At 34.5% G+C, this 26,061-nt stretch overlaps 1 protein-coding gene across 1 annotated transcript in view; it reads left to right on the top strand.

The window, feature by feature from the left end:
• LOC149776746 (rap guanine nucleotide exchange factor 4-like) overlaps window positions 1-26,061 on the top strand; it is a 272,232-nt gene that overhangs the window by 81,373 nt on the left and 164,798 nt on the right. Inside the window, exon 5 of the mRNA XM_089941417.1 lies at window positions 15,061-15,207. Within this exon, the coding sequence (XP_089797543.1) occupies window positions 15,061-15,207 (147 nt within the window). The remainder of the gene's footprint in view (window positions 1-15,060; window positions 15,208-26,061) is intronic.

The raw sequence follows: 26,061 nt of genomic DNA, 5'->3' as shown, positions 1-26,061 counted from the left end.
TGTAAGGCACACTTAGTTCTATCCTTTAATACTTCCATTAAGTGTAAGGCACACTTAGTTCTATCCTTTTATACTTCCATTACATGTAAGGCACACTTAGTTCTATCCTTTAATACTTCCATTAAGTGTAAGGCACACTTAGTTCTATCCTTTAATACTTCCATTAAGTGTAAGGCACACTTAGTTCTATCCTTTAATACTTCCATTACATCTAAGGCACACTTAGTTCTATCCTTTAATACTTCCATTAAGTGTAAGGCACACTTAGTTCTATCCTTTAATACTTCCATTAAGTGTAAGGCACACTTAGTTCTATCCTTTTATACTTCCATTACATGTAAGGCACACTTAGTTCTATCCTTTAATACTTCCATTAAGTGTAAGGCACACTTAGTTCTATCCTTTAATACTTCCATTAAGTGTAAGGCACACTTAGTTCTATCCTTTAATACTTCCATTAAGTGTAAGGCACACTTAGTTCTATCCTTTAATACTTCCATTAAGTGTAAGGCAGACATAGTTCTATCCTTTAATACTTCCATTAAGTGTAAGGCAGACTTAGTTCTATCCTTTAATACTTCCATTAGGTGTAAGGCACACTTAGTTCTATCCTTTAATACTTCCATTACATGTAAGGCACACTTAGTTCTATCCTTTAATACTTCCATCAAGTGTAAGGCACACTTAGGTCTATCCTTTAATACTTCCATTAAGTGTAAGGCACACTTAGTTCTATCCTTTTATACTTCCATTAAGTGTAAGGCACACTTAATTCTATCCTTTAACACTTCCATTAAGTGTAAGGCACACTTAGTTCTCTCCTTTAATACTTCCATTAAGTGTAAGGCAGACATAGTTCTATCCTTTAATACTTCCATTAAGTGTAAGGCAGACTTAGATCTATCCTTTAATACTTCCATTAATTGTAAGGCAGACTTAGTTCTCTCCTTTAATACTTCCATTAAGTGTAAGGCACACTTAGTTCTATCCTTTAATACTTCCATTAAGTGTAAGGCAGACTTAGTTCTATCCTTTAATACTTCCATTAAGTGTAAGGCACACTTAGTTCTATCCTTTAATACTTCCATTAAGTGTAAGGCAGACTTAGATCTATCCTTTAATACTTCCATTAATTGTAAGGCAGACTTAGTTCTCTCCTTTAATACTTCCATTAAGTGTAAGGCACACTTAGTTCTATCCTTTAATACTTCCATTAAGTGTAAGGCAGACTTAGTTCTATCCTTTAATACTTCCATTAAGTGTAAGGCACACTTAGTTCTACCCTTAAATACCTCCGTGTCAACTTCATAATCAGGGTAGTCTGAGTGTCTTTAATATTTGGCTGAACTGGAATTGGGTAATGTAGCAACAAAGTTGTTAACAAACTTTATTTCATTAATTTTAATTTTACATAATGGATCATAGTTTCTAAATCTATCTGTTTTTAATTTCTTGTTGTATCATGCAGCCGCTGTCATTTAGACTTCTTCCCAACATTCCATGTACAAGGTTTGATGAGAGATGCACATGGCTTATATTCAAACTGAAGAGTATAATCTTCCAAGGCAAAAGTAAAGAAGCAATATGAGTGCATCTGCCCAAGGAAGAAGCTTTACATTCCCATGATGCATCTAATTACATTTCCTGAGAGTGTTGCTAGAGTCACTTATACATGATACACAACTTGCTGTGTGTATGATGCCATTACAGATTATTAAAAAAAATAATGCTCATCTTTATAATTATCTTGCAAGTTTTTCACATGGCCACTTATAAAATATTGTCGACTTTTCAACATAGGTTTTGATGTGTTGAAGTCCGTCAAGTTGTCATCACTTTCACTATGAGGCAGAGTTAAATGTATACACCTTTGCAGTTGATATAATGTGTTCATAATTCTCCCATAACAAAATCCTTTTGGAATATTAACATATGGGAAACTATTCTAACTGCTGTAGGAAGAAAAGGTACACTTTCTGTAGACTTACTGGTCCTGACAGAAGATAACACCTCACTCACATTTTGTTCACATCATTTTCCTCTATCAGCATGCAAAATTGTCTGTGTTGTTTGATTCTATACACTCCAAACACCTAAAATAAAAATAAAATTGTTTTCAAATATTAATGCACAATATAAATTTAAAACAAGAACAATAATAAATGTGTGCCGTAACAAAAGTTTAGCAAATGAGTTGTTACCTGCATTTAGAATTTTGCAGGATCTTAAAATGTTAGACATTTATTTATTTTGACAAACAAAAAATTCAGCTGTTAAAACAACAAAACTATTTATGAACATTTTCAAAACACTTTGTGACCCCAGGAATATTAGAACCTGTTAATAATTAGTTTAATGTTATCTATGTGTGTAACAGGATGAAAAATTTTGTACATCCTTGTAATTTTTAATGTTCTTGGTTTTTGTTTACTTACATGTACATATTTATGTATATTTGTATATTTATGAATAATACCGTGAGAAAATAATTGAGTAACTCCATAATATTAGTACAGTAATTAATTACAGACACTGCAACCCTTCTCATTGCATGCTTCCCCCACCCCCATGACAAAATGGTAAATGGAAAAATATGCAACATACAGAAGTCGACATGGACTTGAAGAGTTTTAGTTTGTGATTTGAATATGGTTAATTAAAGATGGCAGTTTGTTATTTGCCTGAAAAGAATGTTACAATAATAAACTCGTAGTAATGTTACAGTAATTATTATGGTATCGTAAGGAAGAATCGACTTACATTTTGACTAGTTCCTGCTTCTTTTATTTTCTGCAACTGCCAGTCCACGACATTCAAGCCAGCACTTCAACTCACAAACTGAATGTTCTGATATTTCAGAACAACGAAATTTAGCTCCTTTGACGTCATTTTACTCTAGCATTATTGAATGCATCTTCTCAGCCGCTGTCATTGTTTGTCCTACATTTTCACTTTTGTCTATCATGTGATACGCATAGCACATTTACATGATGTGTCGTCAATCTCTGCTATACATACATGCTCGATTCCTTCTGCAATTGTGCCATGTTGTTTACCCAATCACCAAAGTGGAAGCAAATTATACTATTCTAAAAATATACCAGCATGTGATGGAACCCCGGACTGACATGGGACCTTGATTGCAGTGATAATTATTTGCATTGAAATTATTGTAAAGTTGTGTAAATTTAGTGAAACACAGATTTTTGTTATGGTCATTGGGCCTTCATGTATGGCACAAAGCTGTAGATCTCAGATGATTTCATTACGGCACAAAGCTGTAGATCTCAGATGATTTCATTATGAGATCTACCTTTCTTAATGTGGAGATCTTGCATCAGACTGCTTTACATATTTCTGAACAGAATTTGACTAAATTTGGTAAATATGTCAAACATGATCATGTCTTCAATGAGTTTGATTTTAACTGAGGTGAATTTGCTGAATGAACTGCCAACCATTTTCATTTGACAGTAAGTTTTACTGAAATGATCCTTAAATTATGAACTTGTGGAATAATAGCAAGAATTACAAATCCAGAACGGTCTGTGTTTGATCAAGATCAGACTGGTGTATTGGATTTAGAGTAGTTTTTCATGGAACCAGACTAACGTAAGGGAAGGATATTTGATTTAGAGTAGTTGGTCAGGGGACCAGACTAACTTGAGCGGAATACCTCAGTTGCTTTAAACTGTTGATATTTTTCCATGCAAATGCCTGCATGATCATGCTGTTGCTTATGGCATTTTCTAGAAATGGTTTGCAACAAACAAAAACACGTTGAAGGCCAAAGATTTAATAGGCCTTTTAAAAAGCTTTAAACAAACGGCACAGAAATATGAAACAGAATATTCATTCAGATGCTTGGAAAGAAAGCATGAAAGGCAAGAATTACATTTATTAGACATCATGTTGTGTATGTCTTGAACAGCTGATTGCTCTTGCCACTTGAAGTTCTAAGAAAAAAAATGATCGTTTTGAGAGATCTAGCAAGATGTCTTTGAACTCCATGGGGATTGGAATTTCAGTTTCTAAAACTGTACTGGCGGTAATTAAGATCTAAGTGTTCCATTTAGTTGAATATAATATTTGCTTTGTCTGCATCAGTTTTAAATCACACTTCTGAATTTTTTAAATACATGTTTTCCAAGATGGCAATATCAGTACATGATATTTCTTTACACCATACTCAAGGAAGGTCTTGTTAGAGTTGGCAGATCTTTTACTGGCTGAGCTCAATGTCATCACTTGGAATTTCTTGTTAGATTTTGATTAAATTTAGTAAATATGTTTATAGGATCTCGATCTGTTGTGCAGGAGAGCTGTCCATGTTAGTGGCATTTGAGACCATACTTCTGATCCGGTTTTGATTAAACTTGACATATAGTCTTATTTAATTAGTATCTTGGATGAATTTGATTATGAATGGGATCTGTGCATATCAATGAGGATGAATTTGATTATGAATGAGATCTGTGCATATCAATGAGGATGAATTTGATTATGAATGAGATCTGTGCATATCAATGAGGTACTCTTGCAGATGTTTTCACGAGTTTTGTAACATGCTGGAGACTGAATTTTAGATCAGATTTAGGTCAGACTTGGTAGATACGCTTACACGATCTAGATTTCAGATGAGTTTGGCGATGAGTTAGAACTACTGATGCTATTGAGTAAATTGTGCATCTGACTAGCTGAGCTTGTTGCTAACATGGGTGTCAACTTTACGTTCAAATTTCTGTTAAACATACTGAATAGGCTTATATAATTACAGTGTGACCCCACGTGATAATGCAAATTCAGATATAATGTGGTTGTGGCATAACTCCCAGAATTTCATATATTCATTCACACATGACAAATATTGTTTTCAAAGTACATGTACATGAAATAGTGTATAAAAAATGTATTATCATTTTGGGGAAGAGATCGTGTATGAATTCAGATATAATATCATGGCATGGTTCCTGAAATTTTAAATACATGTACATGTTTTTCTCATACCCGGAAAAATGTTTTTATTTTTAAAGTACGAGAAATAGTGTGTAAAATGCTTATTAACATTTGGAGGAAGAGTTCACGTATGAATTCAAATATAATACGATCATGGCATTTCTTCAGAAATTTTTTAATTTCACTGGGTTCTTTAAGTGTTATGCCAAAATAAACATTATCGGAAATGTTACTTATTACTGATCCATGAGTAAAGCTGGTAAGCCATCTTTGTGATTGTCTTCAATTAATTCTGTATGCAATCATTGCTCAAACAATAGCTGACGTGTTTCTTCTTTACCTGCATACACAACCAAGAAGCAGACAATGCGGTGGTTGATAAAACATTCTCACAATTTAATAAACATCAAAAAATGAAAGCTGCCAACATGTTTGCTGGGCTTGATGGTGTTATTAGATGCAGTCAGTTGACCAGTAAATAATGTCCACTTTATTAGCTGGAAATTGAAAGGGTATGAAATTGTACATGCGTTCAGCTTAAAAATATTTATAAAAGTATTTTTCACATGTTTCTTTTGATATTCACAAAATCTGAAGTAATGTTTATATGCACACTGAAAGCATGTGTTGTTTATTAATTATTCTTGCTGTAGTCATTCAAATAAATAGGCATACGAGTGTTAATTATTGGGAATTTACAATGGACAAAGGTACACGGAAATGCATCTGAGAAAACTCTAGCAGTATGAAATTTGAACAGATACCGTTCATAGACCCTGGAACGTAATGAACCATACATGTGCTTCATCTTTCTTAACCTAATTTTGCTGTTAATTTTTCCCATTGAATTCAGACACATAATGATTTGTGATAAAATTACTGAATTGTTTAAATATGTATGCATTTTAGCAATGGAATTACATGTATTATGGATTAACTGTATGCCATGACGGTGCGATATCAGATGTTAAGTTAAAGGTGTTAATACTCTGTTCATGCTATATATTAGACTTCAGACACAAAGATCTGTGACAAAATTATTGAATATTTAAAATCTGTATGCAGTTTTTCAATGGAATTACATGCATTATGGATGAATTGCATTACATGACATCATGATAGTAAATGGTGTTGATATACATTAGACATGAATAAATGTATATGTGCCAGCGCATTGTTCTCTGAAAAAAAGTAACATACTGTAAAACTCCGCATTAACGCAACCCCGGTATTAACGCAATCCAATTTTTTTTAACCCCAATTATCCCATTATAGCAGGGTTCCACTGTATGATATTGGATGAGTTGGATTTTGTGCTAGTTCTATGCATGATATAATTTTTTCATGTCTTTTTCTTTTTAATCAATTAAGATTTAAATTGGTAATATTAACTTGATACAGTGTGACCCCGCTATAGCACAGTAGTTGGGAGCCATAGAACCCGACTGTGGTATAGACCGAACCGTGTTATAGGCAACTATATCAGTTTTAAGACCCTAAACCCTAACCCTAGTGGTGGCAACATCAAATAATTGTATTGCATGATTGAGACTGATTTTTTTTCATTTGCTTAATATGTTTTCATAACAATCGGTGCTTTTAAAGTAATCTGTTGTCTTTGAAATTTCATCAAACAATTTTATCTGGGTACATTTTTGAAAAGGGAATTGGCCATCGTTTGGTTGATTGCAGTTACTGTTCCTCCCTATCTATTGAATAAGACCAAGAAGTAAGATGTTGTTTGGGAGTTTTTTTGTTTGATTTTTTTAAATCTATGATAGCGGAGTGATGCTGCCTTCCTTGCATGCGTCAGAAATTTAACAAAGGTCAATGGACAATCGAGATGCAGGTGTTCTAGTCTAATGGCTGGGATTACTAGAGAAAATGTGAGTGTTCTGAAGCGTTTAATTCTGAATGAAACGATGAAGAATTTTACTTACATACAAATGTCAGTCTATGTAGATATATTAATGGATAGCAAGCGGCAGAAAATCTGATGAAAGATAGATTACGAGATAATGCCTCGTCCGGTTGATCTCCGCTACCAGAAATGTCAACAACAAAAAAACATATATCTCACAACAGAAGTACTCATGCTAGAAGTCAACATATTAAGTGGATTATGATATAAAAATGCACTGTTAAGATGGTTTGTCAATATGGACAAAGAATTTGTTTATGTAACAATAGATAAATTTCAGTGCATTTTATATCAACTTGTGGCTTCCTTTCATGGGGCCTCTGAATTTCTCTGCTCCAAACCAATGGTTATATATACATGTTTAAACAGCCAACAATGTTGGCAACAAAAAAAAATTGCCAGATGGTATATTTTGCCGCCAATAAGGAAAAAATTGCAGTTTGCGACATTGGCAAAGCCCTACGCGATCCCAGAATAAACATGTTACAGGATGTTTTTCGTAATTTTAAGAAGAAAAAACTTTTTCGTGTACGAGAAAAGTACATATAAAATTTCAGGAGACACACCCCAATCATCTTGAATTATTCATGCATGATCTCTTCTCCAGAATCATAAACTTTTGATGTTTTTTGCTTTTGTACTTTTAAGAAAGAATTTTTTGTATATGAGAAAAATACATGTATCAAAAATTTTGGGAGCCACACCATGACCATGTTATATCTGAATTCGTGTTATAACGGAGTGTGCTATTGCAGGGTCACACTGTATAAAAATGATAGATTGGTTAAAAAAATATTTAACTAAAAGCATGCAGAAATTCCCATTTCAGAAGAATTATTCAATCAAACTGAATCAAATTCTACTCCGTGAGAGTGGGCCTTGTCCTCATCCCTTTGGGACTTAACAAGAGGCCATAATTGGCTTGATATTGCTTAGGTAACTACAGGGGATGAAGCACCAATTCTGTGTACCACTTTTTATCTCACTAGTATGTATTAGGATGATGGGTTTATCTCAGAGTACAGAAACAGTACATATATGTAAGGCATTTACGTTATGGATACAATTACAAATTCAACCTCAAAAAGTAAACTACTAGTTAACCATACCCTGATCACTGTGCCTGTACTTTGCTATATGCTTACTAGAAGAACTAAATAAAACCTGTGCAAGATCCAAGGGTAAAGTACCTGTGCACATCATGAAATATGGGCATGTTGCTGCAAGTAATCTACGAGATGCCCATATTACTTAGTCAATATAAGTTGAGGTAAAAAACATAAAACTACTTTAATCATCAACACAAAATCATTTTGAGGCATTATCAAGTTATTTTCTTGCCTTATTCCATGATAATACTCCCGGCCAAATGAAATGGCCACATATATGAATATCCTTGGAATATAAATAAAAGAAAATAGCCAATACAATTTTTGATTCGATAAACCTAGACTGGGTGAGAAAAAAAAATTGGATTTGCCAAACATGCTTTACTTAAAAATTCTGCACCCAGTGCATTAACCAAGTATTAGTAGTGACCTTAGCCTTGTTTAAATGTTGCAGGGGTTGGTGGTCTGTTTCAAGAACAAAATCTTCTCCAAATATATACATATGAATTTTAAAATACCCCTAACTGTGGCCAGGACTCTTTCTTGATTACAGAGTAGTTTTGCTTAATATGCAGCAATTTTATGCTGACATAAGCCACAGGCAGCTTTACCGTATCTTGCCCCTGCAGAACAGGTCACAACCCAGTATCAGAGGCCTAAGTCCATATGACATAAATACTCTAAATCTGTATATCCAATACTTACATTAGTGGGTCTCTCCGTGAAGTTTGCTTGCAGAGTCTATTAAAATGTTCCGTAGAAATGGACATTTGTTCACTTCAGGTATCCATGTTAACAAAACTTTCATCCACAGAGCTATAAATGCCTACCAAACCGTTTAGTAATTTGCGCATCAAGTGGCACTGGCACGTACTTAAGTTACCTTAAATTGGGACCGTTCAGGTGGCCTAGTGGTTAGAGCATCCGCCTCAGAAGCGAGAGGTCATGGGATCAAACCCCGGCTGAGTCATACCAAAGACTTACAAAAATGGTACTAACAGCTGCCTCGCTAGGCACTCGGCATTAAGAGGTTAGTGTTATGACTGGTCGACCTGGTGTCAGGATAATGTGACTGGGTGGGACATCATGCTACATGTCTGTGGCATGATGCCCCAGTGCTATACATCACTATAAACTGTCACACTGCAGGCATCATAGCGATATGACTATAAAATCGTTAAAGCTACATTACAAATCCTAATCACACACACCTTAAATTGATATAGGCCCCATCTGAGTTGCAAATACCATCAATGCATGGAACTTGTCAACAATGGGTGTCTGCCTGTATCCCTTGGATGCATCCAATTTTGTGTTTAATAACCACACATGTACAACTATTGTCACATAATATTGTGATACCTTGACCATTAACACCACTTCTTGCTGTTGGTAACTATATTACAGGAAAAAGACACAAGTAAAGGGATTGGATCCTATGCTTAACCTGTACAAGACTAGTGGACTTGTTACTTTTACTTCATATAGACATCTCTGCCTTATGGCAAAGTAATCTACCTCCTTAGCCACGTTTTGAATGTTTGAAAAGACTTTTTCTTTGAGAAACTTGTTCAATTCTTGGCTGACTGTACTTGACAGTTGATCTCTGAGCAAGAAATCTGTCAATCCGTCAAACATTTGTTGCACTTCTAAACATTCAATCCATCATTGGCCAAAGGTTTCTCTTATCTTGTGTTTCCTATAATGCAAACTTTTATGAAAACCCAGTTCATTCAGCTCGTACTTTTTCAGAAGTGCTTCCCTCAGGGCATTGAAGTCAAACACTACGTTTTTAAGGAGCTACAAGTGTACATCCGATACTTTACCTTTTACTAAAGCATTGCTATGTACAGCCCAATCATTTTGTCTCCACTCTCATTCTCATCATATCACTCAAATTGATGGAGATAAGTATCCATATTATCTTTCTCATCATCAAACTCTGTAATTTGGGGCCTTTTAATTTGCTAGAGGCCAAATCCTGTTAACCTTTTATAGCAACTAATAACTCTACTTGTCAGTCATAATCCCTTCACTAATTTCTCTGCTCTGCCTTTTATAATCTCTAATCTTCACCCTTTCCTCGATTCCTTTAATCCCAACTTTTCCTTTTTGGCTTCCTTTTCCAATGCAGTAATAATTCCCAGTGTACCTGTTCAGGTTGCTTTGCCATTTCAGTTTTTTTTCTGTCTCTTTCTTCTTCAATTTCCTTTGTCCTTTCATCCCTCTCTGGGTCATGCTCTCTCTGAAAATTTTTTTGTGAACTTTCTTCCTCACATTCCAACTGTTTACCCAATTCAAATAAGTCCTGAAGAGATTGCATGACTATTAAATGATAAAGTCACCTAATCTAAACAGATTTCTATACAATATGCCCAAACGGAGGTAAAATATCCACAATCAACCTTATCTCTTGATCAAGTTAATCAAAATAGAATACACACACACACACACACACACATATATATATATATATATATATATATATATATATATATATATATATATATATATATATATATATATATAAGACCCAACTGCCCAGAAAAGACACACAAATACACCCCTACCTGTAGATTGTCTTCTCATGAAGGTGCATGATCTCTAATATATGAACAGTATGTGCATAGTTTCACATAAACATGTCGGTAATTTCCTTAATCCCAAGATCCCACTTCTGATACGATTTTAACAGGATAGAATCCAAATGGATTTTGGATCAGGTGAAAACACTGAATACAGTGTATGTGTATATGTGACAATGAACAAAGAACCGCTCCAGTGGCCTAGTGGTTAGACCATCTGCCTTGAAAGCAGGAGGTCACGGGTTCAAATCCCAGCTGAGTCATACCAAAGACTTACAAAAATGGTACTGACATCTACCTCGCTAGGCGCTCAGCATTAAGAGGTTAGTGTTAGGACTGGTCGACCTGGTGTCAGGATAATGTGTCTGGGTGGGACATCATGCTACATGTCTGCAGCATGATGCCCCAGTGCTAGACATTAGTATAAACTGGCACACTGCAGACATCATAGCAGTATGATTGAAAAATTGTTAAAGCTACACTGAAAATCCTAATCACACACATAATGAACATAGAAATTAATGAAATGAACTATATGAGTTTCAAAACTATCACAGTGAATATTAAAGTAACAATGAAATGAGACCAAAATATATATATAACACTAAACAAACATGCAGACAGACCCTAACAATGATTTGCCTTGCAAACTATGACATTTCGATAGACATAATTAGACTCATGAACATGGGGGGGAATCAGCAATTCACAAATGATAAGAAACCACCATACAGTGAATATGTAAGAACAGTATATAGGTATCATTGAAATATCCATATGTCCTTATGATCAGAATTCAAAATCCATTATTTTTTTGCTGTTCCGAATTCACATCCTTAAATGAATCTATAATACCACAAAATAATACTACCATGCTACCAACTTCGTTGCCACATTACCAGCTGTATGCTGCCACACCGCTTGCCCTTTTGGCTATGAATTGACAAAACTGAATCACATATTACCGGTATATTGAATAAACATTATTAGTAATAAAATATAGACGTCTCATTAATATACCCAATATATAACAATACATTAATTATTGCGAAAATCCATTAAATTACATTCTACTTCCAGGTTTCTATTTGTCCATATACAAGCCTAAAATCCATTAAATTACATTCTACTTTCAGTTTTCTTTCTATTTGTCCATATACAAACCTCAAATCCATTAAATTATATTCTACTTTCAGTTTCCTATTTGTCCATATACAAACCTCAAATCCATTAAATTATTTTCTACTTTCAGTTTTCTATTTGTCCATATACAAACCTCAAATCCATAAAATTTAATTCTACTTTCAGTTTTCTATTGGTCCATATACAAACCTCAAATCCATTAAATTATATTCTACTTTCAGTTTTCTATTGGTCCACATACAAACCTCAAATCCATTAAATTATATTTCACTGTCATTTTTATATTGGCCCATATACAAACCTCAAATCCATTAAATTATATTCTACTTTCAGTTTTCTATTGGTCCATATACAAACCTCAAATCCATTAAATTATATTCTACTTTCAGTTTTCTATTGGTCCATATACAAACCTCAACAGTGATCTACATCTGATTGACTGTTTTCCATACCTAGACACTGTATTATTTACCAGATTTTTAAATATCAAGAATACTAGATAAAACGGTATTATTTTTAAATCATTATAAGTATAATTTTGAAATTAGTGTATTACATTTTATTTCATTAAACAAAATTTGTGTTGGACAATTAGAAAACTTTTTTTTTTAGAAGATACTCATCTTTTACTACCAGTAGGGAATAATTTTATGCATTGGAAAATAAGTACATTTTTATTCTTTTATATTTTATATCAGGTTTGTCATACTTTTTTTATTGGAATAAAATATTGTGTTCAAAAATTAAGATTGTTTTAAAAAATTCTGACAAAATCTGAGGAATGTTGGATGTCTCAAGATATAGATTTTTTTATGGTATAGCTTAATGATATAGGTTCCTTGACCAATACCTCTTATTTCAGAAACCATCTGAGTTAGTGATTAACTTATTTAGATTGTATGGACAGGTTTCATATGCATTAGATTTTGGATAGGTGTCAGTCAGCTACATATCCTGTTTTGTGTTTGGGTGATATAATTGCACAATTCATTTGTGTTCTGCTGAGTAATCTTAGACCGACTGCAAATCTCATTTTATTGCCAGCTGAGTAATCTTAGACCCATTTGCACATCTCATTTTGTGTTTGAGTAATCTTTGGCCCACTGTACATCTTGTTTTGTGTTCAGCTGAGTGATCTTAGGCCCATTTCAAATCTTGTTTCATGTTCAGCTGAGTGAACTTAGGCCCATTTCAAATCTTGTTTCATGTTCAGCTGAGTGATCTTAGGCCCATTTCAAATCTTGTTTCATGTTCAGCTGAGTGAACTTAATCCCATTTCAAATCTTGTTTCATGTTCAGCTGAGTGAACTTAGGCCCATTTCAAATCTTGTTTCATGTTCAGCTGAGTGATCTTAGGCCCATTTCAAATCTTGTTTCATGTTCAGCTGAGTGATCTTAGGCCCATTTCAAATCTTGTTTCATGTTCAGCTGAGTGATCTTAGGCCCATTTCAAATCTTGTTTCATGTTCAGCTGAGTGAACTTAATCCCATTTCAAATCTTGTTTCATGTTCAGCTGAGTGAACTTAGGCCCATTTCAAATCTTGTTTCATGTTCAGCTGAGTGATCTTAGGCCCATTTCAAATCTTGTTTCATGTTCAGCTGAGTGAACTTAGGCCCATTTCAAATTTTGTTTCATGTTCAGCTGAGTGATCTTAGGCCCATTTCAAATCTTGTTTCATGTTCAGCTGAGTGAACTTAGGCCCATTTCAAATCTTGTTTCATGTTCAGCTGAGTGATCTTAGACCCATTTCAAATCTTGTTTCATGTTCAGCTGAGTGAACTTAGGCCCATTTCAAATCTTGTTTCATGTTCAGCTGAGTGAACTTAGGCCCATTTCAAAGCTTGTTTCATGTTCAGCTGAGTGATCTTAGGCCCATTTCAAAGCTTGTTTCATGTTCAGCTGAGTGATCTTAGGCCCATTTCAAATCTTGTTTCATGTTCAGCTGAGTGATCTTAGGCCCATTTCAAATCTTGTTTCATGTTCAGCTGAGTGATCTTAGGCCCATTTCAAATCTTGTTTCATGTTCAGCTGAGTGAACTTAGGCCCATTTCAAATCTTGTTTCATGTTCAGCTGAGTGATCTTAGACCCATTTCAAATCTTGTTTCATGTTCAGCTGAGTGAACTTAGGCCCATTTCAAATCTTGTTTCATGTTCAGCTGAGTGAACTTAGGCCCATTTCAAATCTTGTTTCATGTTCAGCTGAGTGATCTTAGGCCCATTTCAAATCTTGTTTCATGTTCAGCTGAGTGATCTTAGGCCCATTTCAAATCTTGTTTCATGTTCAGCTGAGTGATCTTAGGCCCATTTCAAATCTTGTTTCATGTTCAGCTGAGTGATTTTAGGCCCATTTCAAATCTTGTTTCATGTTCAGCTGAGTGATCTTAGGCCCATTTCAAATCTTGTTTCATGTTCAGCTGAGTGATCTTAGGCCCATTTCAAATCTTGTTTCATGTTCAGCTGAGTGAACTTAGGCCCATTTCAAATCTTGTTTCATGTTCAGCTGAGTGATTTTAGGTCTTGGTTTGTATTCAGAATTATTGTCTTGTGTCAGTGAACTTTGATAAAGAAAATCTTCTTTACCTTCATGCTTGATGAATAGCGCATCTCATACTTGTATTGCATTTTTTAGCAGATTTTGTTACAAGAAGCTTTTATCAATGAAAGTCAACCCTCAGGAAATGAGACCTCTGGAACTTGTCTAATGAGAAATGCTGTAATTTAGTTTAGCACTGTAGTCATCTTTTTTTCTACAGGAACAAAGTTTTGCAAATAGCAAACTGTAGGTATCATTTTTCTATTTGTTTTGCAGTTCTTTTGTGTGTTTTTTTAAAAATATTTTTAATGTTTTAGTCATATTGCTATAATATCTGCAGTGTGGCAGTTTATAGTGATGTCTAGCAGTTGGGCATCATGCCGCAGACATGTACCATCATGTCTCACCCCATCATTATCCTGTCACCAGGTCGACCAGTCCTAACACTAACCTCTTAATACTGAGTGCCAAGCAAGGCACCTGCTGGTACCATATTTATAAGTGTTTGGCATGACTCTGCTGGGGTTCAAACCCATGACTTCCGGTATCAGAGGCAGATGCTCTAACCATAATAGGCCACGGGAGAGGTCACTTTCGCAGCAAGTTCAGGTTAAGCATTAAAATGTTGTATTGAGTTTTTTTAAGTAATGTATGAAGTACTTCATTGCCCATTTTGCATGCCAGTCTATGAATTCAACAGTATCTGTGTTTCTTTTCATGAGCTCATTGGACTTTCTCACACTATTGAAGTGCAACACAAGAAAAACAATTCAGATGTGACAGTGACGTGCAGATTTTCTTTGTTTTCAGGATACAGTTACTCTGTGCACTCTTGGCCCTGGAACATCGTTTGGGGAATCCATCTTGACAAATCGTCCCCGCCATGCCACTGTCACCACTAGGGACTACACAGAACTGATCAGAATTGAGCAGAAGGATTTCAAGATCCTTTGGGAGGTAAGCATTTAATTGAAACTGTTAATATGGAACCAGGATGTTGTTTTTTTTTCTTTCTTGTATCAATTATACTTGTCTAAACCCTCAAGGTAAAATTTGCCTGAATGTTTTGCTTATTTTATAATAGTCATACCTGTTCTAAAACTTGTGTTAAGGGAGGTTTCTCCATCTGTTTGAAAACGGGGTGATTGTTTTAATTACAGGAGGGACTTATTGAAAAATATGTGTTGATGATATTTGCACTTTTGATTGTGTTTTTAGAACCATTTGTATGAAATTTGCATGAATCCCAGAACTGCATCCTTGAATGTGTAATATAATTCAGAGAACAAGTTAAAAGTGGCCATCATAAACAGTTGGTTTTTATAGTCAGGTAAAATTATTTATTGGTTTATGTGTAAATGAAACCTAATAGTAATAATATCAAATTTGAACTTTGTACACTTGTGCTTGCTATAAGCAGGTTTGATTACATGCGCTTCATTTACCCTGTTAGTATCATAGCTTTTGCCTTGAATAATTTTTTCTCAAAGCTAAATTAGTTAAACTATGTACAAATTATATCCTTTGGATTCTGAAGATAAGGGTAAATATGTGGAAATAGACAAGTGCAACATTTTATAACTCATTTTAAAGTATCTATAATATATGCCATTTAGTAATACAGTAATGCCTCGTTAATTCAGCAGACTCTATTTATCAGATTGTCTTGGCATACATCTGGTATTATCTAGGAACAAATTGTCTCTATATAGGGCTTAAATTTAGTAGCACTTGGTCAGCCTGAGGCTAGTCAGTTTCCTGTCAGACTAGTTTTCATAATTTCAGTATTTCTGATTGATGGTAAAGTTTCACATTTTGTTGTTGTTTTGGTTTTTTGGGGGCTTTTAATACCATTTCTCAGCACAAAATAGGTTATACATGGCAGCTGGTAAAACTGGTGGAGGACGAACACAGAAAAACCCTGGTAAGAACCACAGACCCATGTGAATCTACTGGCAGCTTTCTCACATACCCACATAAGTTGAGCCCGAGTCTCTGACTACCGCAAACACAGGTGATATGGCAGTGAGGGTAAAGGCAAGCAGTTTAGATCACTCAGCCACCCAGGACCCCAGTTTCACTTGTAGCCAGTTGGCGTTCATTTTACGATATTGAAGTTCTGAGTGATCTGACATTCCCAGTTCTACCAGAACTAATTGTATAAATCCCAAGATTCTTTTGACCATTAAAAGATTAGATAATTGTGATTTAACTTATTATATTTCAAAATTAGATTCTAGTTGCTACTTTTCTCAATAAGAAAGTAGTGTTGCATGCAAACAGGAATAATATGTTATTTTTTAAGTATGTTATTTCACTAGAAAGAAGGCAGTAGTTGAATGAAAATGGCATCAAAGAAAGGAATGATGCTTATGGTAGGAAAAGCAAAAATGATTGTTTCAGCAAAAACGGACAAAAGGCAGGAAACAAATACCGTATATACTTGGATATATTCCAAATAATTTAGGAAAAAATAAAGGCCTGGAAGAAGGGGGGATCGGCTTATCCACAGGCCAGTGTCTAAACTTGACAGTTTTTAGGTCTTTTTGTTGACTACTGTAAAGGCCGTAAATCTTGGTACATGAAAAAAGAATTTTTTTCCATGTTCTAAGACATAGGCATATATAAAAAATAACTTTCGGTGACCCGACAATTATTAAACTGTTATTAAGTACTATGATTGATTTTGTTATTATTTTGCATGTGCATATTTTCTGATTTCTCCAACATGAAATTAAATAAAGGTAAATACAGACTTAATAATTTGTGGGCCAGTTGAGTTTACCCTGGAGACCAAGCTAAACTATAATGTACAGTACTTACACAGTGCAAAGCGTGCACAGCATCACTTAAATCCTTATTTATTCCCAAAGATGTTAGATGCAGATTTTGCTATATTCATTGTTTCGACCAAATTGCATTCTTCCAGATAAAATTTGAGCCAGTCCTTAATAGCCGTTTATTTACATTGAATCACATGCTCACGAGTTACTCATTTGCAATGATATAAGCAATACTACAAATTGAGGTAATATTTTTAAAAAGGTACCCATGTTTAATTGTACAAGGCACATAACCAGCATAATTTACATGTTCACAAAGAGTGGTAATAATAAAGGCTAAAATTCTCATATAGATCAACTGAAATCAATATCAATCAATTTTAGTTTTGTGTTTTGGCTGAACAAGCATCATAACTTTCCACACAATGAAATACTTGATGTTTTGGTGTCTGTTATGTTGGTAGTTGGCGAATTAGTCTTTCATTTGGCGACAGTAGTACAGGCCAGTTAATCATTAAAACCCTGAAACTGGCTTGTGTTAAGAGGGAAATTTGACCAGCAACTTTACCAGTACACTGATGTGTAAAATTAAAATTTGTTATTCCATAATACACGTATTAACACGCTTACTGTAGTTTTGTAAAACTGGGTGTAAGGCTTGTCTGTGAACTTTTCAAAAGCCAAGTATGGAGACTGAATTTTTTTAAAAATGTGTGACCTAAAATCAGGAGGTTTTTTGTGGCATTTTTAAAGCCTTGTTTTCACTAAATATTTATTGATCTTCCTGGTCCAATGTGCTTGAAATTCGCAAAAATATTCGCCGTTTCTCCCTGTGATGCGCCCTATTTTCCCCTCAGGGTGTGCCCCATTTTCTTACGGTATTCTGGTCAGCTGTGGCCAAACTGCACAATAGCTAAAGATTAGTTTTAAATAAACAAGCATGAAAGCCAGCTCAATGAATCAAACAAAAGTTAATCTTTATCGATGCAACTATTTTGTGAAAATGACTGGCCCACTATTGTAATTCAAAGAAACCACGTTCTACACTATTGTGTTATGCAAGCACCAGGAATTGAGTGGCAACTAAAGGATTACCAATTTTGTTGAACTTAAGGTAACTAAATAGGCAGCCTCATGGTACCGTATATGTGGCAGCTATTTTCCCCTTGTATATCTGACCTTATTCCCTTATTGTCAACTCATAAATCATTTAGTATTGTTTACAATAAAACATGTATTCTGAATTAGTTTTTTGAGGACACATTTTGCTGCGTGCTATGTATTTTTATTCCTTCTTTTAATTTAGCGATGGTAATTAACATTGGTATATATGGTATAAAAATGCCAGGTGTTCACTTGTGTAAGTTTCTTTTATGAGAATGGCGCTATAGCACATGGATTTACAGCATTCATAGTGATCGTTCTTGAGACTGAAATTGATTGTGGACGATTTTATTGTTGTGGTTTATTTTATTATTTTTTTATTATTTTAGAGGTAAAAATAATCATTATATTACATGAATAATGTTTAAATGTAACATTCTATTTAGTGAAGAAGTGAATGCTTTATACTAAAATAATTATTTCATCACAACAATAATTCACAGGTGATACAACAGAACATGTAGGACTTTTCTTGTTTAGAAGAAATGAAAATCAAAGACATAATGTAATAAATGGAATTCTCTACAAAAATTGGAAAATATTATGAAATCAGGAGTGATACCAAAAATTGGGAGTTTTTTTTCTCCTCCCAGCATGAAAGTTGACAGGTATGGTGTAAGGTCACTTACATCAAAGCATACTACAACTTAGCTTTTATGGTATTAGCATAATTTTTGAAGCATTATTTCTGAAACTTCATTATTATATTTTGGAGATCTCATTAAAGTTTAGCGCAATGGTGCCCGTAACTCGACTCCAAGGGATGTATTTAATTCAGATTGAAATCAAACCTACAATGTACATGCAATGGTGCCATTATGTAAATACGGTTAGTAGCCAAATTGCGAGCATTGAATCGAACTGTATTGTTGTTCATTGTGTTGTCTTACTGGGATTACATTTTAATGAGTTAGTTATTTGCTAAATTCTTGTCATCATTTCGATCAAATTATACACAAATCTAAATTAGGCAGAAACAATAAGAAAACAGAAAATTAAATAAATTATTTTTCAAGCAAGTTTATACCATTTCTTTTTAATAATAATACATGCCAACCTTGAGTAAAGTATACATGTAATTTTTATAATATAAGTTCGTCTAAATGAAAGCATTTAGAACTTACCTCATGCATCTTGAGATGTCTGGGAGTCGTAGGTTGGCTTATACGTGGGTCAAACACTTTTTAACGCTTTTACATATTCAGTTTGGGGGTTGGCTTATACACGAATGGGCTTATACGTGAGCATATACGGTAATTGATAATGGGAAGAACATTACATAGTGTTATTGGTGTTTGGAGTTTAGAGTTCTCATATGTTTACTGTATGTTCCAGACAACTGTTGGACTTTGAGATATGTAATGTCTTAGAGGCCCTGGTGTGGCCAAGTGGTTTATAGTGCTTGACTTTACTATATGTTCCAGACAACTGTTAGACTTTGAGATATGTAATGTCTTAGGGGCCCTGGGGTGGCCAAGTGGTTTATAGCGCTTGACTTTTACTGTATGTTCCAGACAACTGTTGGACTTTGAGATATGTAATGTTTATGGGGTGATGGGGCAGCCAAGTGGTTTATAGCGCTTGACTTTACTGTATGTTCCAGACAACTGTTGGACTTTGAGATATGTAATGTCTTAGGGGCCCTGGGGTGGCCAAGTGGTTTAAAGCGCTTGACTTTACTGTATGTTCCAGACAACTGTTGGATTTAAGATATGTAATGTCTTAGGGGCCCTGGGGTTGCCAAGTGGTTCATAGTGCTTGACTCTACTGATCACTGCTGTCTCATCTCAGTCTACATTTTTGGCCTGTGTGATCAGTATGTGAGAAAGCTTGCTAGTAGCTTCCTGTGAATCAGTGGTTCTTTCCATGGTTTTTCCAAGTTCTTCCACCAGTTTTACTGGCCACCATGTATAGCCTATCACTGTGGTGGGCAAAATATGGTCTGAGAGCATAAAATTTCTGTCCAGCATGCAAAACTGTTTAAAATATTAATTACCTCCTACGATAAGCTTTGGATAAATGTGCATTCAGCTAATCATTATTTACTTTGTTGTGGAATGAACATAATGGGGTCTTTATACAATAGATTGTGAGGTAATTTCATCAATATAGTAGAAAATTGTGGCATGTGACAACTTGCCAAAATTTGTGGAGTGACCCTCCACCCTTGCAAAAATTATTGCCCAATGGGTGGGGTATAATATGCTGAAAAATTGTGTTATGCCCACACCGACAGCAGCACATTTTTTACACTTTTGATGCAGGTAATTTCTAGTCAGTCCATTATTGTTTTTATTGTGAATTTGTATTGAACATTTTCGTGTTGTCTCTGTGATGCTTGAAGATTTGTATTCTGTATTAGATGGTGACGTTTAGGAAGTACAAGTGTTGGTATTCTCCATTACATTGTTTTGTTGGAAGATTAAACAGGACTAGTAAATTTTTCAGTCCACTTGTCCTCTTCATTACAAAACTATGTACTGTCAAGTTGTTATATTATTCTTTGAAGTGATTCATTTAGCTGTATTCTCCACTAAACAGTAATGAAAGAATGGGAACAAAAGAATCTGAATTGATGGGTTTTCATTGCTTCTCAGTACCTATACTGTAACAAAATATTCACTGATACAAATTACATCTGCAAATAGAAGAGATCAAGAAGTTTTTTTATATACCACTTACAAGTATTTTCTTAGGTACATCTGAATATAAATGAACATTGATGCAGCAGTTGGCAGGTAATTTTCAGAGGCCCTGGTTGGCAGAGAGGTCTAAAGTACCCGCCTTTACCAATTGTTATGTATGTTTGATTTAATTTATATTTGATTTAATTTAATTGTTTGTTTGTTAGTTTTTTTAAAAATGATTTCATTCCATTACATGTTATAGTAATGTAATTTTGTGTACTGGAATTTTACAATTTTCCAGAAATTAGTCTGACCTGACTGTGTTTTCATAAACACCTAAAAGTAGAACTTTGTATCTTTATGCTGACCTAGTTCCTGACCTTTAAAATTAATAACATTTGAGTAAACAACTTCTTTTTTTAATTTATTATTAATGTGTGATTTAAAGAGTGAAATCAAGGCTGTCCTGGTTTTGTGCGATGTAAAGCTTTTACCTTGTTCTGGAAAGTGATCATGTGACCCTCATATGGGCATCTGTTTTGCACATTAGCTAGGTTTAATACCAATGTTTTGCGAAATAATCTCAGTTGGGCTTTTAAACACTTAGAGATCAAGGTGTTTTCTTTTCTGTTGTGACCAGTTGTAGTCACACTTTAATTTTTCTTCAAATTATTTGGATTCTAAGAGATTAAATCTTTTCCCTTGAGAATATTTAAGTGCTCATACAGAATTCTTGGACAAAGACATTTATTGAAATTGTATTCAGAATTCAGACACCGGAATATTATTTTTCATGTTACAGCAAAGAACTGTAGGCACATCAGTACTACACTGGCTATAGCATACGTCATTGCCTTCTATTTTTTTTATTTCTTTGAGACTTGAACTCAAACTCATTAGAACATTTTATTGCTGACTTCAAATTTTTAATTCTTGGATTATTTTTGGATCTGATTCTTAAAACTGTAAGTTGTTTTCCTCATTTTTACCTTGTTTTTGTAGGGAAGTAAATTATTTGTTAAATTTTGCAAAGCTTGTTGTCTTCATTCTTTTTTTGTTACTGATTGTGAGAGCCTAAACATGTAACACAATCACTTCCATCTGCCCGGTCCATGTGGGTTTGAGACTCAGGCTCAGGCAGTGTAGGTACATGAGAACACTTGCCATTAACATCCTGTGGGTTGGTTGTTCATGCTGAGGTTTTTCATGGGTTCTTCCTCCACCAGTTATACTGACCGCTATGTATAACCTAACGCTGAGAACTGGCAGTAAACACAAAACCACAAAACAACGACACCCAAGTAAACATTTTTTTAAAAATCCATGCTTGCACCAGTTAGATTCTTGGCAGGAGTTCTGTAGTGTTTCAGGCAGAACTTTTTTAAGATGGAATAAGTAAACGGCACTTTTCAAAAATATAATCTCTCAGTAGATGGGCTTTTTTCAAGAATCACATGGTCAATATGATATTTATAATTTCACAAGAAAAATTTGCATTGTTATTTTCTTCTGAAAAATTTATATTCTTTAGAATTTATGAGAAAGAAAAGTATCAAAGCTGTCAAGCTGGAGATATTTATTGCTTTTCATTTTTAACAATAAAACTGAGATGAAACGTGAAAGTTAAAAAATTACACTGCACAGAGGACTGGTTTTATTTCTCGACGTTATCATTGAAATTGTAACTTGTCAGTAAAAGTCAGTAATATACATAACAGAGGCATTCACTTAAAAAATCAACACTTTCCTAGATGATATTGTGTGTCAAATATAGACTTAATGTCGTGGCATTTAATACTGAAGATATCACATAGCAGACATTTTAATTTTTTTTATAATCAAATGTACTGAAGCAATGACAAGCTTAAACGTTAAACTGCATTTAAACTAAATAGTTCTTATCGGTTCAAACATAAAATGCCTGTAATCAATAGAATTACATGTTAGGCAGTTTATATGTAATATGGCTGTAATCAATAGAATTACATGTTAGGCAGTTTTAATGTAATATGGCTGTAATCAATAGAATTACATGTTAGGCAGTTTTAATGTAATATGGCTGTAATCAATAGAATTACATGTTAGGCAGTTTTAATGTAATATGGCTGTAATCAATAGAATTACATGTTAGGCAGTTTTAATGTAATATGGCTGTAATCAATAGAATTACATATAAGGCACTTATAACATAATATCCATGTAATCTGTAGAATAATACATTATGTATTTATAATATGTATGTAATCAACAGAATTATACATTAGGCCATGTTAATAATACCAGGGGTGTGGAAATTCAGTGCCCAACTTGCATGACTCTTCTGTACCAGACAAGTAAAAAAAATTACATTTCAGTAATGTTCAAGTAACAATTGAGTTCATAACTCAGTATAAATATGTGCTATGGTATAATAAATATTATTCCAAAAAGAGTCTGATTTATGCTATTAAAGTTACTTATTTAAACAGGGTGCTGAAATAATAGCCAAGTGTTTTTTTGGGGCAAAACCCTCACCATTTTTTCATGCTAGCCAAATTATCCAATGGCACTACAAGTAGCATTGATTTTCAGATTCTAGATCAGCAGTTTAAGGCTTTCATTAACTGGTTTGGGTCATTTTCAGTCACAATGCATCTGGCTTGTTTATTAGCAGACCTGTTGACTGTCAATGCAACACCTAACATGTTGTTAGGTGCCAGACATCAATGAAGCATAACAAAACGTTTGCAAACAAAATAAAAATGTAAGGGTGGCTTTCTGAAAAGTAATTCCAGCCTTCGTGGGTGAGCTAGACCATGAATTTAAACTTTAAGCCCCACTGCCCACCATTTGCAATAGAAAAAGAAGATTCACCTGCTTCTTTCTTTGTTTTAATACTTATGGCTATCTATATATAGTGGTGAAAATGTGTGACATAACTGATTAATCCCACTTTCTCACAGACCATTTCAGTTAGGTCTGTCCAGAGTGCTATACATGTATTGTCATGTGTGCAGATAAGCCATTTAGCATTAACTGTATTAATGGTAGATGTTTTCATGTCAACCAGGTCTCCACTGTCTGTATCTTTGCAGTTTATGTTTTGCTTGTTTTATGACAATTCCATTAGCATCAGCAATCACAATATATGCATATTAAAAACACCGGCATTCATTGGCAGTTTATGGGTTAAATTTGGGTTCACAAGGTCAAGGTCACCCAGCAACAAGGGGTTCCCACAGGGAGATTTTTGTTGGATTGTTTAAAAAAGAAGAGGTTTTCAGTCGATAGTTTTGTTCAGGCACCTATTCCCTAATTGTTGAGAACTTTATGCTTTGATAGAGGTCCTTAAATCACATGAGAACCGAATTACTTCAGATAAAAATAGTGGTATTAAATGTGTTAACTCAGACATTTATGGTAAATGAAGTATGCATTTTCTTTAAGATCTCCTCATTTATACCATATCATCTTAGTAATGATTGACTTGATTGGTCAACTTAATAACTGAAGCATGGATTACATATATTATAGTGCTTTAGTAGATTGTATTCACCTTCATTATTTCGGGTCTGGATCTGTTCACCCTTTAGTGAAGCACAATGCACCGGTGGGGCAAGAATGTTTAGAGACACCTGGTGTTGAAAGATTGCATAAGGCCCAAGTATCCCTGATGCTCTTTCCAGTGTCATCAGTACCAGAGTGGAAAAACACCAAAGAGGGTAATGATCCCTGGTTAGGGATAAGGAGTGCCTGCTCATGTTCCTGGAGTGAGGGTGATTAGTGAATCATGTCTTACAGAGAAGAGCAGCAATTTTTCTCTATTAAATCAGATGTTAACAGTTTCATCAGATCTTTGTCACTGGATTGTTCTTTGTCTGTTCACCGTTCACTCATGGGCTTTGAATTACACCAGTCAGTAGGGTTGGATTAGGTCAGTACCCCCTGTTTCTGTACATCCCGCTAATTCCAGTGTGGATAGATAGTTGACCTTTACTTGCCCTGCTATGGAAGAGGAAAAAATCGACATCTTCCCTTCTTTATGTTCCCTTATAGTACATATAGGATGTGGAGACGCCTAACCCCCTTTCTGCAATCATGGATGGCTTTCCCTTGGCTTCATTGTATGGCAGATGTTTCAGACCATGGACCTGTTTTGTCCCTTAGAACCTTGGCAAACACAAAATAGAGGGATGGTCACTCTCACTTTACATGATCTAGGAGGGATGAGAAATGTCCTCATTTGCATAGTACATCCACATGTAGGATCAGTTCCATCACCTCCCATGGGGGGCTCCAAGATGAGGACAATCCCATTTCCATGTCACCCTCAATGCAGAGAGAAAGAGAGGAAACGGGGTGTGGTTTGCGTTTTGATCTTTGTCTTTGAAATTGTTTTCTGTCCATCTGTTTCAGCCTCTGTCTTACTGAATTAGGATAATTTAGTTAGTCTACATGTAGCATACATTTTCTTTGTCAGATATATTTGTCTTATATTTTCCATGGGCATTGTCAAAATAGCATCTTTCTCAAGAGTAAAAATAGACACTAGCCCATGGCCTGTAGAGTTTTTGTTTTGCCAGGCTAACCAAAATTTGAGCAGCAAGTCTGGCAGGCCAGTTGATATTTATGTTTGTGCTTCACAAGATTTTTTTGTGCAGAAATTTTAACACAAGAACTAATATGAACGCTGTTACACATTTTTTAGTTCCTCATAGAAATTTATTATTCAAAAAGATCCAGGATCAGTGACCATTGTTTGTAAGACCTTGAAAAACCAATTTTAGAGGTTGCCTTGAGAAGTCATTGATTTATAATAACTGTATATGACATGTTTTGAAGAAAACAGACAAGTTTTTTGAATTTTAAACATTTTGTCACAGATTAATTATAGTTTGATACTATATTGAAAAAACATTGAGCCAAATATTATCAAGTGAAATGGGCTTTATCAATGTGATTTGTGGATGTTTATGACTGAAAAATGTTAGAGGAGAGGGAGTTTGTTAAATTGAAGAACATTTTGCATTTGGAAAAGGACAAATCAATAGTGCTTTACAAAGTTTGAAGGAGGAATTCATCAGTATAATACAGCATTCAGAATTTGTGGACTTGACTTTACGAGCTTTGAGGGAAGTTAAACATGTGATGTAGACTAATTCAAATAAATGTTATGTATAAATAATTCATCATTTTGTTTTGTATCTGTATTCTCATACTGATCCACAAGGATTAAACTGATTTGTGACAGCGATTTT

Source organism: Sinohyriopsis cumingii, chromosome 18 (genome assembly GCF_028554795.1).
Source record: "Sinohyriopsis cumingii isolate HCF-2022 chromosome 18, ASM2855479v2, whole genome shotgun sequence".
Lineage (NCBI taxonomy): Eukaryota > Metazoa > Mollusca > Bivalvia > Unionida > Unionidae > Sinohyriopsis > Sinohyriopsis cumingii.
This window is presented reverse-complemented; position numbering and strand designations above follow the sequence as displayed.